Raw genomic sequence first — 14,084 nt, 5'->3', positions numbered from 1 at the left:
CACTATAGGAAAAAATTGCGAGACTGGAGCAAGAAAGTGACGCTTTCTCGCAATTGGTGAGAATCTCTTGTTATTCTCACCGCTATCAGTGATAAATTTTTAATTCTCACCGGTGAGCTGTGAGAAATGCACTCCTTGGTGAGAATAAAGTAAGATAACAGATTCTCACCGGTGAGACTGGAAATTCTCACCAAGCACGGTAAGAATTGTAATTTTGAGAATATATCATACTCATCATTTAAAGGTAAGAATCACCGACTCGCTGTTCACTGATGAGAGAGAATCAACCAGATTCGCCGTTCATCGGTGAGAATCAACCAGACTCACCATTCACTGGTGAGAATTATCAAGAGACTCGCCATTCATAGATGAAAATCAACCAGACTCCACCATTCACTGGTGAGAATCAAGCAGACTCGCCGTTCATAGGTGAGAATCAACCAGACTCGCCGTTCATAGGTGAGAATGAACCATACTCGCTGTTCATCGTGAACAGTGAACAGCCAGTCTGGCTGATTCTCACCAGTGAACAGCACGTCTGCTTGATTCTCACCAGTGAATGGTGGAGTCTGGTTCATTCTCACTGATGGACGGCGAGTCTGGTTGATTCTTACTGGTGAATGATGAGTATGATACATTCTCACCGTGCTTGGTGAGAATTTCCAGTCTCGCCGGTGAGAATCTGTTATACTTTATTCTCACCAAGGAGTGCATTTCTCGCAGCTCACCGGTGAGAATTAAAATATTCTCACTGACAGCGGTGAGAATAATAATAGATTCTCACCAATTGCGGGAAAACGTCATTGTCTCACTCCAGTCTCGCAATTTTTTTCCTATAGTGTAAGTCACACTGTTCCATGACACGAGTAGCAAAGTCAAACAATTGTCAAACAAATTTAACATCAAGTAATTTCACCGTATATATTTGCAGGCAGAAAGTGAGAGAGTGCAACTGTAATACGACAATTTTGATAGTTTTTTTGCACATGTTTGCCATTGACGTCCATAGTTGTAGATCATGTGCGGTGTGTTTGACGAAAGACTTGAGTGCACTCGAGGTAAGATAAAAGAGGAGATGTCCTCTTCTGAACAGATCGAAAAACTCACCACTGATTAAGACCCGTTGCATCGACAACATTTCAATAAATTGTGACGCCCCAAGTTGCAAACTAAGCAAGACAATGCGTCAAATTATTCCTTATAATATTTTACAACAGCAGTAATAGAATTGGACTACGTGGGGAACATGTCTCTCTTTTTTGTCACTCTTTGAAAACATGTCAATCAGTCGTGATAATGTCAGATGATCTCACGACGACAAGTGCATGCTTGCGACACATATATTGTAAATTGAAAGGCAATTGAAATAAGAATATTCACAGTGAAGAAAGTTGGAGGAAACAGTTTGTCGAACTGTTCAACGTTTTCCTTTTGGTATATTATTGCGAGCGCATTCTGTTTTCTAATACATACTTGGCGATCGGAAGAAGATCACAGTTCCGGTCATATACTGATGTTAAGCGACATGCTGCAAACTACAAAATAAGAAAAGAAACTGTTGCATTTTATAGATTTGTTAGATAGTTAGACAATTTATGCATGTAGCCAAACAATGTGTTTTGAACTCAAACACGACAGCACAGGCCATTCTGACAGCTACATGACATGACATTGTTAGTTATGACGTTAATGATGTGTAGGGGGTATCTACTAATGACAAACCGTTTCATGAAATGGATACAGGAATATGTCAAAGGCAATCAAACATAATTTAGTGAAGTTTTCAGACGTCTTCTTTCTGTAAAGTTCGAGCTTTACAAGTGCGATTGATTTGATATCTTTCTCAATATCATTTTGTCACAGCCATACCGCACACATGCTTGAGTACGCTGTAATGATGCCATTTATAATGCGAGCTAGTCTCTTCGGGCTACATAGTTATGTATATTTCCTAAGAAATCAAAGAGAAAATGTTCAGAGGAAATTTGCATTTCTTAGAAAAACACATCGACCTTGCAAAAACTTAACTACGTCTGTTTTGTTGTTTTTATTATAATATACTGAGTGATGGGCATGTAACCATATGATTATAGGTCGAAGCAAAAACAGTCGTAGGATTACTGGCGGTTACCGATCCGAACCTCATTTTGACCATCCAATCCTCATCACATGTTAAAGCCATTAATGACATAAGGGTACAAAATATAAAATATTCATTTAAATCTGGCAAAATATACACCGCGCAACCTCGAGTAAGAGTTATTAAGTCATCAATTTTTGCATACTTCAAACAAGCAGCACTGTGGCAGGCGATGCCAATGCTATGTACTCGATTTCATTCAAGCAGTGGGGACATGGAGACATAATGTCTTTGTTGGCTGCTGTTTATCACAAAGGGACTTCCCAGTAAATATTAAAAAAAATTCTTCTTGGTTTTTCTGGTCGTACAACACAGTTAGTCTGTATTGACTATGCTGAGAGTGTTGCTTTGCCGTGACTTAACGTGCAAGCGTCTCAGAGTAAGGGACTGCCTGAGATATACAGTGGTATTTGGGCTATGGAGAACCTCACCGTGCAACGCCAATGATATTCGTTTAAATCTAAGCAACAACAACTTAAGCTTGTATAAAAGTTGCAAAAACCGGAAGACATTGTAAAAAACCTTTTAAGACGACTATAAATGCATTTAAGTTAATGGAAACTGTACTTTGCCATTATGCGTTGTCAATCTGTGGCTTTCGAGACAAAACATTGGCCATTCACCAGACTACATTAGGATTTATACCGCCCTTTCATAAAATAAAAAAGCCAGACAGTACAAATTCTACTTTTATGCCCAATAAAATTACTATCTCATGATTATGTGCATACATTCTTATAACAAGAAAGAGCCCTGGTAAAAAGTGTGAAAAGAGAATAATCGTATTATTTTAACAACTGCCCAGTATCTTGATATTCCAAAATGTAATTTTACCATGTGATTATTCGAAACTTAAGGCTTTTCCTAGCTCTGTACGCTCTCACTAACACTGACTCTTTTTTGACTAACACTACTGCATAGTTTTGGCGAGAAATCACTGCGTTATTTTTTGGTGACATAGTTTGAAATACGGTTTAGTGAAGACATCTCCAAAATCTAAAGTCGCCCAATCGGCAAACAAATCAAACTAATCAGTCATTCATTTTCGATTCCTTATTCGAGCAAAAACTAGGGTTGGAACTTGTACGCGGATGTACATTTTAAAAGCCTCTACACGTAGGTGGCATATACACGGGCACGGGTTTATGTTCGGGAGAATACAGTATTGATTTGACCGTTTGTCTTTTATTATCTTTTGTATGAAGATGTAATCAATCATGTACAACATATATGCTGTCAACTTATTTCGTTGTAGTCGAGGGGCATTCCTCCTATGCATGGCCGATTAAAATTAGTGCGTAGCTATATTATTCTTGCAACATAGTAGTCATCCAAAATACTATTTGAAGTCAGTCATATTGTGATCATTCCTTGTTGAACGAATCAGACCATCTGCCTTGACGGTAAGTTTACATGTGCTTTCTTTACTATGCAGCTGAAGGTTTTCACTCAAATGGCCGAATTCATGGTATAAAACTGTGCTTAGTTTTTTATTGGATGTGTAATCATGGCCCATGTTTGTTTGCTCTTAATATGCTGATAAGTTGGAAATCATCCAGTGTGAAGCTTGACAGGTATGACAGCTGACAATATGTTTATACAATTTTCTGTGACTATGGTTCCGAAAAGCATCATATTAACTTATCTGATATGAAACGAGTTTATAAGGTTTACCTTTTTAAAGTGCACATTACAATTTCATGTTGGACGGGAGAATGTTCACAACAGTTGCTGGGAAATTGTTGCCACAAAGAAAGTTTTGATTGTCCGGAATGTGTTATTTCTGTCTGTGTAAAAATCAAGACTAGAAGAAAATGAAAGAAAACGAAATCCTGACTAACGTACGCCTTTTTGGAAAGGCACGTGCCCGGAAACACACTTTTTGTTAAATTTCGCCTCAAAATCCATTCTGCGCAATAACTTTTCTTCAGAAACCCATCCAGAATTGTTCTGATGATCATGACTTGAAATACTTTGCTCAGTCTGTTAAATGGAACTACACATTGTACTTTATTTCGACAGTTTGTGTAGTTATGGGTTTACAAATGTGTAGCAAACAGTAAGCCAATGCCACAGAAAAGCGCGATCTTGATATGTTTTGTTTACCATTTTCTTTTAAAAAGCAAGACAGTGATATTTTGTATTTGTCATTTTCTTCAATGTCAAATAAAGACTAGGGTAGGAGAACTCGTTTTGAAAAAAGTTAGCATGAAAATAGGAGTACCCCACATTCGCAGATTACACATACTTGTGTTATAAAACACTTTGCATCAGTTTTGTGCTGTTGAGCGGATTTGAATATTTATTGCTATACTATGCTACAAATGTGTCAGCCAAACCAAAAAGCTTCTTATACTTGCTCGAAAAGAGCCGAGTACAAAATGTAACAGCTGCAACGTCGTTCCTTTGTTGACATTTATGTTTGCAACACAGCTAATAAATGCCATCAGAATTTCATAATGACAAGTATACCTTGTAACAGGGAACAGAAGCGGCAACTGTTTATACTCTATTTCATATTGTTATTCAACATACCAACATAGTTATTATTTTGGGACTCTCAACAGCATTTTTAAACACATATTCAACTTGTGAACAAAACACAGTATACATGGATATATCATCGTTGGCGATTGGCCTAAGGTGAAAGGAATATGTAAAAGATAGAAATGTACAGCACATGCACCTTCATGTGCAATGTTACAAAAGCTGAATATTGAGTATTTTGACATGCGGTAAATTAAAACTTGCCAGGTTTGAAATTATGAAAGTAAACTGTGACGGTAATTTTAAGAATTATTTCAGAGGTTGGGCACAATGGCTCAAAATATAGCCTCTAAAATCTCATACAACGGGAAGAGAGACACCAAAATAGGAGTAGTACATCCCTGTAGGCCATGGCAATGACCTACAGCAAGCTTTTTGATTAAAAGACAGTCCTGTCATTGAGTGTTTGGGTTCAACATTTTAATGCAATGTTGTTGACTTAAATGCTTGCCCTTATAACAGTACGTGGTCTGAACATTTTAAATCATGTAGTGTAGATTTGAAATGTTTTTGATTGTATGGAAGAGGAAGAGGGTAAAAACGCGCTGAGATTTTAATCTGACAGTGCCTCCACCTCCCGAGTAACTGTGTCGTCCTGGGCAGCTTAAAATATTCAAAAAGGCCCGATATTTCAGCTTGTTTGCTATTAACATTGAGCAACTGTCGCGCGAGTACTTCAGTGAACTTATACAAAATATATCTTTATTTTTATTCGATTCTTACTTGCAATCAGTGATGCGCTAATTTTAACTGGCTGTGAGAGTTTTAGCTGCAGGTGCCCATCAAAGATGCGGCTAATTCATAGAACTCTCCTGTGATTTGTGCGATGGCGGTGCACTTGGTCGGGAAAGCATGGTGCATCCGAGTGTGCCCCGGTACTTCTGAATGCAGGCTGATACAATTTTGTTGCATGCCTAAAAACGTATTCCAATGAAGGTCAAGCCTACACCCTCCCTTATATTTAACAATATTGAGTTTCACAAAGAAAGCCTTCTCATAAAAAAATCAGAGTGTGCTCCTTTTTGTACTAGCAACCGATCATTTTAGACCTTAATTTGCTTTAAAAACATATCCTCGCAATTCACTATTGTGTCGTTTCAAACTCATGCTAGTATTTGCAAGTTGTAGGTCATTATAGCTGTGACCTCCTCTTGTGTAAAGCCATACTTGTATCTTGTGTAAAAATACTTAAAGTAATGTTATATAATCTTACGTATTTATAGACAAATAGGATATCTGTAACAGTGCATGACCTTCACACTAGACACAGCATTTTTGACAGACGGTATTTTCACACATATTAAGCAGACACAAAAAATGTTACGGTCAAAATCAACATCCCCTTATTTGGCCATAGTTCAAATTCAAAGTCATGAGTCACCATCAACTTCCGTCCTCCAATGTTTATCTTTTGTATTACGCACTGCGCACATGCAGCCATTCCAAGCGTGCTTTTAGACACTTTAAGTTAGACCTTCAGAGAGTGGACATGTCTCTGAAAGTGACCGGCTATAGTTCTCGCCAAGATTGCTTGTAAAGACCATTTTGATGAAACAGCTTTGAACCTGTTGATGTGATAGTCTTATACAACCCTACACAAAATCGGTAAGCAATTCAGTTGATTCTTTTGTGACTTTAAAGCAGACATTCTTGAAGGAACATTGAATAGCCTCATTCCATTGTGAGACTCTAAGAGCACGTGTGCCTAACAAAAGGCCAAGGACCCTATTGAAGTATGCGAACAATGAATGCTATAATGGACACATTCAACGACTCTGATTACATTTATAGTACAACCTTTTTGAGACCTTTTACGTAAAGTAGTTTAGTGATTGTATTCTTATGCATCTTTGAGTTAGTGAGTGTTTCAAAGCAGCTAATTGTTCATTCAGTCAGGGCTGCTTTTATGCAAATGAGATCTTGTCAACGAAAGTAAACGTTCAGTCACCGTTAGAGGGCGTTTACTGAGGCGGGTCACGTGACCACCCCACCTATTATGACCTTTGACCCCTGAGTCATCTTAGAGGGAGTATTACTTCCTGTTAGTTACTTCCTGTTTCTAATTTCCTGTGTCATAGAGTGTATTTACTTCCTGGTCAAAGAAAGTATTTACTTCCTGTGTCATAGTGTGAACGTAGCTTAGTTCTCACTTCCTGTATCCTTTTGTTTTGATTTGTTTTCAGTTAATCGTTCCCAAACGTTCCCAAACGTTCTCAACGTTTTTAGTACAACATTCTACTCAGAGAATTTGTTGTTCTCAGTCTGGAAGACATGCCTATATTCGAATAAACCACGTGAAACTTAGATCGGATATTTGCTTCGTCTTATTTAAGAGGGAACGCATTACGGAATATCAGTTGTAGACGACTATTGCATAGTAGTTGCAGACAAATAATTTTGAGTCTTAAGGAATTTGTTTGCGCGCTACATTTCTCATTAACGATTTTGCATCGGACTTGTGATATTCACCTAAGTCAAACCATGGAAGACGAAGAAAAGAAATCAAGAGCTTCGTCACCTGAAAAGGAATTGCAAGAACCCAGGCGTAGCGGCCGTGACAGAACACTGTCCGAAAAGGGACTTAAGTATGAGTTATCTACTAAAGGTGGCTTCTTAGAGAAAACAGCGAATTCGCTAACCCAAAAGTCCACGAAAATACAAGACCTCATCGCTGATAAGGCAGACCTATTCACAGTCAAACTGAAGTTTGAAGTGTGGAAGGAGCTGCATCAAGTCTTTGCAGACACGTGCTATGAATACGAAAGTTTACTCCCAAAGGATCAGGTGCCAGACGAACGCCTTCGTTGGCTGGCCGATGTCGAAGACGTTTTTGGGACCTTCTTTAAAGACACCACTGCATGGGTGAGCAAACAGGAAGCGAACCCAACACCAATTGTGAACCCCACACCAATTCATCCACAAGAGGATGTAGGACCAGAAGATAGTGTCTCTCAAGTCGGCACACCGAAGCCGTCTGTAGTTGGCAGCCAGAGTGGGGTCAGCCATCATACGAGCCACAGTGCACTCTCAGCCACCAAACTAGCAGATGAAAGGGAAAAGGCTGAACTGTTGGCAAGGTCAGCTAAGCTCAAGAAGAAGCAAGAGATTGAGCGTGCTAAGTATAAGCTTCAACTCCAAGAACACCGGGAGAGGCAAGAAATGGAGCGGGCCATGGCAAGACATGAGCTTCAACTCAAGGAGGAGCAACATGAACTTGACACAAAGATTGCCGTAGCCGATGCTAGAGCTAGATCTCTGAATAAGTTTTTTGGTGACGAATTCGAGGATGATATGGCCATCAATATTAAGACTGAACCACTGGAGGACAAATCCATTGTGTCCAGAACAAAACCACGAAAGACCACAACACCAGTACGAGTGTATAAGAAGGAAACTCCTACAATACAAAGGGAGAATGACAGTGAGGCGGATGATTTAGAAGAAGCAGTCAGTGTAGCAGCTTCCAGAATTTCCACCAGAAGCAGTGGCAGTAACATGAGTAAGACGACACGAGACTCTGCACAGTGGGCCATGATCAGAGCAATAAAGAAAATGTCCACAGTGATAAAGAAGTTTGACGGTAACATCATGGAGTACAGATCATTCATAGATGAGTTTGAGACCAAACTAGTACCGACTGCCGAAGATGATAAAGATAAACTCACTCTGCTGAGACAGTTCACGGAAGGCACAGCCCATGAAATAGTTCAAGGGTATGCAGGTATAGACGCAAGTGAAGCATATCAAGGTGCCATGGAGGAGCTGGAAGAGCGCTATGGTGATCCACACAAGATAGCCAACGCCTACCTGAGGAAGGTTTTGGACTGGCCTCCAATCAAGCCAGATAATGTTGCCTCATTAGACAAGTTCGCCATCTTCTTAAATCGATGTAAGACAGCAACCCGATGCGTCGATGGCCTAGAAATACTAGAACATTCAGAAACATGAAACGGATCGTCAAGAAGCTTCCTTACTTTATTCAAGATTCTTGGAGTAAACGCACAGCGAAGATACGCAAAGCCAAGAAAAGAGTAAGATTTGAAGACCTCGTCGATCTGGTGAAGTCCGAAGCAAGCAGACTGTCATGCCCGGACTACAGTAGACAAGCAATGGCTAGTCTCGACAATCCAGTGAAAAAGAAGAAAGGTACAGACAAAGTGGAACAATCTTTCGCCACTAGCGTTACAAGCACAGAAAAGAAGACGAACCAAGGGAGCAAGAAGAGCAACACTTCGACCTCCAAACCACACAAGGCTCAACAGAAACCATGCCTGCACTGCCAAGATAACAATCATTCTTTCGACAGTTGCGAACAATTGATTGCAGCCAGTCAAGAAGATACTGTTAACTTCTGAGAACCAAGGTGTATGTTTTGCTGCGTCTGAAACCTGGTCACCGGAGTAGGCAATGCAAGCAGAAAGCTAAATGCTCCAAATGCCAAGGAAAACACCCAACAGTACTTCATCAGGATCGTCGACCGACAACTGATAAAGATGAGGATTCAAAGAGACCAGTACAGACGGAGAGTGTCGCAGTACACTGCACCACGGCAGAGGTGGACCAAGTACAGTCCTTTATGGGGACCGGTGGTCAAGACGATGACACCGGTGGTGATGATGATAACTGCAAGGTCCTGCTGACTATTATCCCTGTCAAGGTGAAGTTGAAAGGCTCAAATAGAATGGTACAGACTTATGCCTTTCTGGACACAGGTAGTGTCATATCATTCTGCACAGAAGCGTTACAGAGAAAACTTGGAGCCACAGGCAGAAAGACAAAGCTGACGGTAAATACAGTGAACGGCTTAGGCAGCCACACCTGCGACAAAGTCACGGGCATAGAAGTTTACAACCTAGACTGTTCAGAGCCACAGGTAGAGCTGAAAACAGTATACACTAAACCAGAGATAGGCGTCTCTGAAGACTACATTCCCCGTCAAGAGGATCTCATGAGATGGCCGCATTTGAAGAATATAAGGCTTCCAAGAATAGATGCCGAAATAGGACTGATGATAGGTACCGGAGAAACAGCAGTATTTACCCCTCTGGAAACAATACGTGGTCCGGACTCAACCCCTCACGCATGCAGAACACGCATAGGATGGATCCCCTGGCACGTAGTCAGATTGAACGAACAAGGGCAACATCCTCCCAGCTACAGAACAGAAGTTGTGGCCGTAGAGGATATGGAAGAATTGGATAAACTAGACAGGTTAGTGCGACATTCCATTGACCTTGATTTTCCTGAGCGCATGATAGATGACAAAAGGGAGCACTCCCAAGAAGACAAGAAGTTCATGCAGAAAGTAAAGGAAACCATTGAGCTAGTAGACGGACACTACAAAATGGGACTTCCATTCAAAAATGAAAGAGTTCGACTACCGGACAATCAGCACTATGCCTTACAACGGTTTAGAGGCCTGGAAAGAAAGTTGAGAAACAACCCAAAGTTCCATGCCGACTACCAGAAGTTCATGGCAGACATAATTGAGAAGGGATACGCAATACAAGTCCCTAACGACGAGTTAGATCGAGATGACGGAAAGGTATGGTATATACCCCACCATGGAGTATACCATCCGAAGAAACCAGAGAAGATCCGCGTTGTCTTTGACTGTTCAGCAAAGTTCCAAGGAGTGTCGTTGAACAACCTATTACTACAAGGGCCGGATCTGACGAATAATCTACTAGGAGTATTATTACGATTTCGACAGGAACCAATCGCTTTAATGGCAGACATAGAGGCTATGTTCCACCAGGTAAAGGTTAGAGAAGAGGACAGTGACTGTCTACGCTTCTATTGGTGGCCAGATGGAAACATAGAAAGCCCTCCAAGAGTCTATAAAATGATGGTTCACCTGTTCGGTGCAGTATCATCCCCGAGCTGCGCGAACACAGCACTACACAAGATGGCCGACGACAACAGCCACCTATTCAACAAGGAAGTTGTAAAAACAATAAAGAGAGACTTCTACGTAGATGATTGCCTCAAGTCGGTAGAAAGTGCGAAGAAGGCAATCGAGTTGACGCAAGATCTGACTGCAGCTTGCAAGAAGGGCGGTTTCCGTCTAACGAAGTGGGTGAGCAACAGCCGCGAAGTATTGGAGACTATACCAAAAGAAGAAAGAGCTAAGGAAATCAAAGACCTGAAGCTGGAATACGACTGCCTACCAGTAGAGCGTGCCCTAGGTACTTCATGGTCGGTCGAGTCAGACACCATAGGATTCCAGATCAACATTGAAAGCCGGCCTCCAACGAGAAGAGGCATACTATCAATTATCAGCTCAGTATACGATCCCATTGGACTTGCAGCTCCGTTCATCCTACCTGCGAGAATACTACTTCAAGACTTGTGTCGTAGAGGTATTGGCTGGGATGCAAAGATCAAAGAAGACGATCGGAAGAAATGGCTAAGATGGCTATCAGATCTTCCAAAACTGGAAAACGTATCAACTCAGAGGTGCTACAAACCAGCAGACTTTGGCGAAGTCAAGGTACGTGAAATACATCACTTTTCCGATGCCAGTGAATATGGATACGGTGTCGCATCGTATATCAGACTCATAAACGAAAACGGAAGAATTCACTGCGCCTTCCTTATGGGAAAAGCAAGGGTTGCACCACTAAAGAAAATTACCATCCCACGCCTAGAGCTGACAGCAGCTACAGTGGCCGTGAGAATGAACAGAATGTTGGAGGAAGAACTCGACATTAAGAACGACAAGGTATACTTCTGGACAGACAGCACATCAGTGATTAAGTACTGCGCCAATGAAACATCCCGATTCCACACCTTCGTAGCCAACCGGATCAACATTATACGTGAAGGTTCGGATAGTAAACAGTGGAAGTACGTCGACACAAAAGCCAACCCAGCAGACGACGCATCTAGGGGACTAACGGTAGACAAGTTCCTGCAAAACAAAAGATGGCTGCGAGGACCAGATTTCCTGTGGAAACGAGAAAGTGAATGGCCTACACAACAGGACATCTCCAGAGCGCTAGGTAATAAAGACCCAGAAGTCAAGCGGGAAGCATCCGTGTACAGCACCGTACTAGTAGAGCAAGAGTTTGGGGTAGAGAAGATCTTACTACGCTACTCCAGCATGATGAAACTAAAGAAAATAGTCGGATGGTTCCTGTTAGCGAAGAAAAACTTTCAAGATAATGCCGCAAAAGAAAGGAAGGTGATGAAGACACCAACGCAGATACTAGCCAGAAGAGTTGTGAAACAACAATTCCACCTGTTTCACTAGAGAATCTGCAAAGGGCAGAAGATGCAATCATGAAGTATGTGCAGCGAAAGCATTTTCCAGATGAAATGGCACTCCTACAACGAAAGAAGCAAGTCAGGAGATACAGCCCATTATATAAGCTGGACCCAATTTTGGATAAGGAATAATACGAGTTGGCGGACGCCTGGAACGTGCCTCAGTGTCACCAGACAGCAAGCACCCGATAGTGCTGCCTAAGACTCACCAGTGTCAACAATCATACTCCAAGAAACCCACAAAGAAGTCGGACATCTTGGAAGGAACTCGATGCTGGCGAAGCTAAGAGAGAAATATTGGATTCTACGGGCGCCTACAGCAATCCGCAACCTCGTAACCAAATGTGTCATCTGTAGAAAATATAGAGCGAAAGTTTGTGAGCAGAAGATGTCAGACCTACCTAAGGACCGCATCACCCCCGAAGAGCCACCATTCACTCGCACAGGTGTAGATTACTTCGGACCACTGGAGGTCAAACGTGGCCGTGTCACTGAGAAGAGGTATGGAGCGATCTTCACATGTATGGCGACTCGTGCGGTACACTTAGAAGTAGCCTGCTCATTAGATACAGATTCGTGCATCAACGCCATCAGAAGATTTATAGCACGAAGAGGACAAGTTAGGTCCATCAGATCAGACAACGGGACTAACTTCGTCGCAGCCGACAAAGAGCTGAAGGAGAGTATCAAGAGATGGAACCAAGAGAAGATAGCTGAGATGCTCCACCAACAAGACATCAAATGGGAATTCAACCCCCAGCAGGTTCCCACTTTGGAGGAGTATGGGAGCGTCACATCAGAACCATAAGGAAATTCATCTTTTCCTTGCTCAAAGAACAACCACTTCGCATGTCAGATGAAGCACTCCGAACGCTGTTCTGCGAAGTGGAAGCCATAATTAACAGCCGACCGATCACCAGGCTGTCAGAAGATCCGAACGATCTAGAGGCATTAACACCCAACCACCTGTTGATGCTGAAACCAAAACAGGCCCTGCCACCCGGCTTGTTTCAGAAGAATGACAACTACGTACGTCGTCGATGGAGACAAGTGCAGTACCTGGCAGATATATTCTGGAAGAGATGGATGAAAGAATATCTCCCGTTGCTACAAGAGAGACAGAAGTGGCTCGAGATCAGAAGAAACCTCAACGTTGGAGACGTGGTGTTGATCGTCGACAACACAGCGCCGAGGAACTCCTGGTCCATGGGCAGAATCACCGAAGTGATGAAGGACAAGAAGGGACTCGTCAGGTTTGCAGAAGTCAAGACCAGAGCGACTACTCTACGACGTCCAGTGGACAAGTTGTGTGTGCTCCTGGAGGCCGACGCCATTGAAGATTCGTCTGAAGGACACAAGAACAGCTAAGAACTTTAATCCTTTTTATTAGTGATATATGAACAGTATATTATTCATGTTTGTTTAATTAGATTGAGTTTTGACCAGTTTAGAATATTGGATTTATAATTGTTCCGAGTCACATCTACACAATTAGGGGACCGGAATGTTACGGTCAAAATCAACATCCCCTTATTTGGCCATAGTTCAAATTCAAAGTCATGAGTCACCATCAACTTCCGTACTTCAATGTTTATCTTTTGTATTACGCACTGCGCACATGCAGCCATTCCAAGCGTGCTTTTAGACACTTTAAGTTAGACCTTCAGAGAGTGGACATGTCTCTGAAAGTGACCGGCTATAGTTCTCGCCAAGATTGCTTGTAAAGACCATTTTGATGAAACAGCTTTGAACCTGTTGATGTGATAGTCTTATACAACCCTACACAAAATCGGTAAGCAATTCAGTTGATTCTTTTGTGACTTTAAAGCAGACATTCTTGAAGGAACATTGAATAGCCTCATTCCATTGTGAGACTCTAAGAGCACGTGTGCCTAACAAAAGGCCAAGGACCCTATTGAAGTATGCGAACAATGAATGCTATAATGGACACATTCAACGACTCTGATTACATTTATAGTACAACCTTTTTGAGACCTTTTACGTAAAGTAGTTTAGTGATTGTATTCTTATGCATCTTTGAGTTAGTGAGTGTTTCAAAGCAGCTAATTGTTCATTCAGTCAGGGCTGCTTTTATGCAAATGAGATCTTGTCAACGAAAGTAAACTTC

At 41.7% G+C, this 14,084-nt stretch overlaps 2 protein-coding genes across 2 annotated transcripts; both read left to right on the top strand.

Moving 5' to 3' along the window:
• Nucleotides 1–5,047: 5,047 nt before the first annotated feature.
• On the top strand, nucleotides 5,048–9,027 carry LOC139126896 (uncharacterized). Its single transcript, XM_070692821.1, has 2 exons — nucleotides 5,048–6,292; nucleotides 6,871–9,027. The coding sequence occupies exon 2, from the start codon at nucleotides 7,169–7,171 to the stop codon at nucleotides 8,633–8,635; it is 1,467 nt and encodes a 488-aa protein (XP_070548922.1). The 5' UTR covers nucleotides 5,048–6,292; nucleotides 6,871–7,168; the 3' UTR covers nucleotides 8,636–9,027.
• Nucleotides 9,028–9,263: 236 nt separating this feature from the next.
• LOC139126898 (uncharacterized) lies at nucleotides 9,264–11,942 on the top strand. The gene has a single exon (XM_070692822.1). It carries the CDS (start codon nucleotides 9,264–9,266, stop codon nucleotides 11,940–11,942), a length of 2,679 nt encoding a protein of 892 aa, XP_070548923.1.
• The last annotated feature ends 2,142 nt before the right edge of the window (nucleotides 11,943–14,084 follow it).

The sequence above is a fragment of the Ptychodera flava genome, unplaced genomic scaffold (assembly GCF_041260155.1).
Source record: "Ptychodera flava strain L36383 unplaced genomic scaffold, AS_Pfla_20210202 Scaffold_154__1_contigs__length_81206_pilon, whole genome shotgun sequence".
Lineage (NCBI taxonomy): Eukaryota > Metazoa > Hemichordata > Enteropneusta > Ptychoderidae > Ptychodera > Ptychodera flava.
This window is presented reverse-complemented; position numbering and strand designations above follow the sequence as displayed.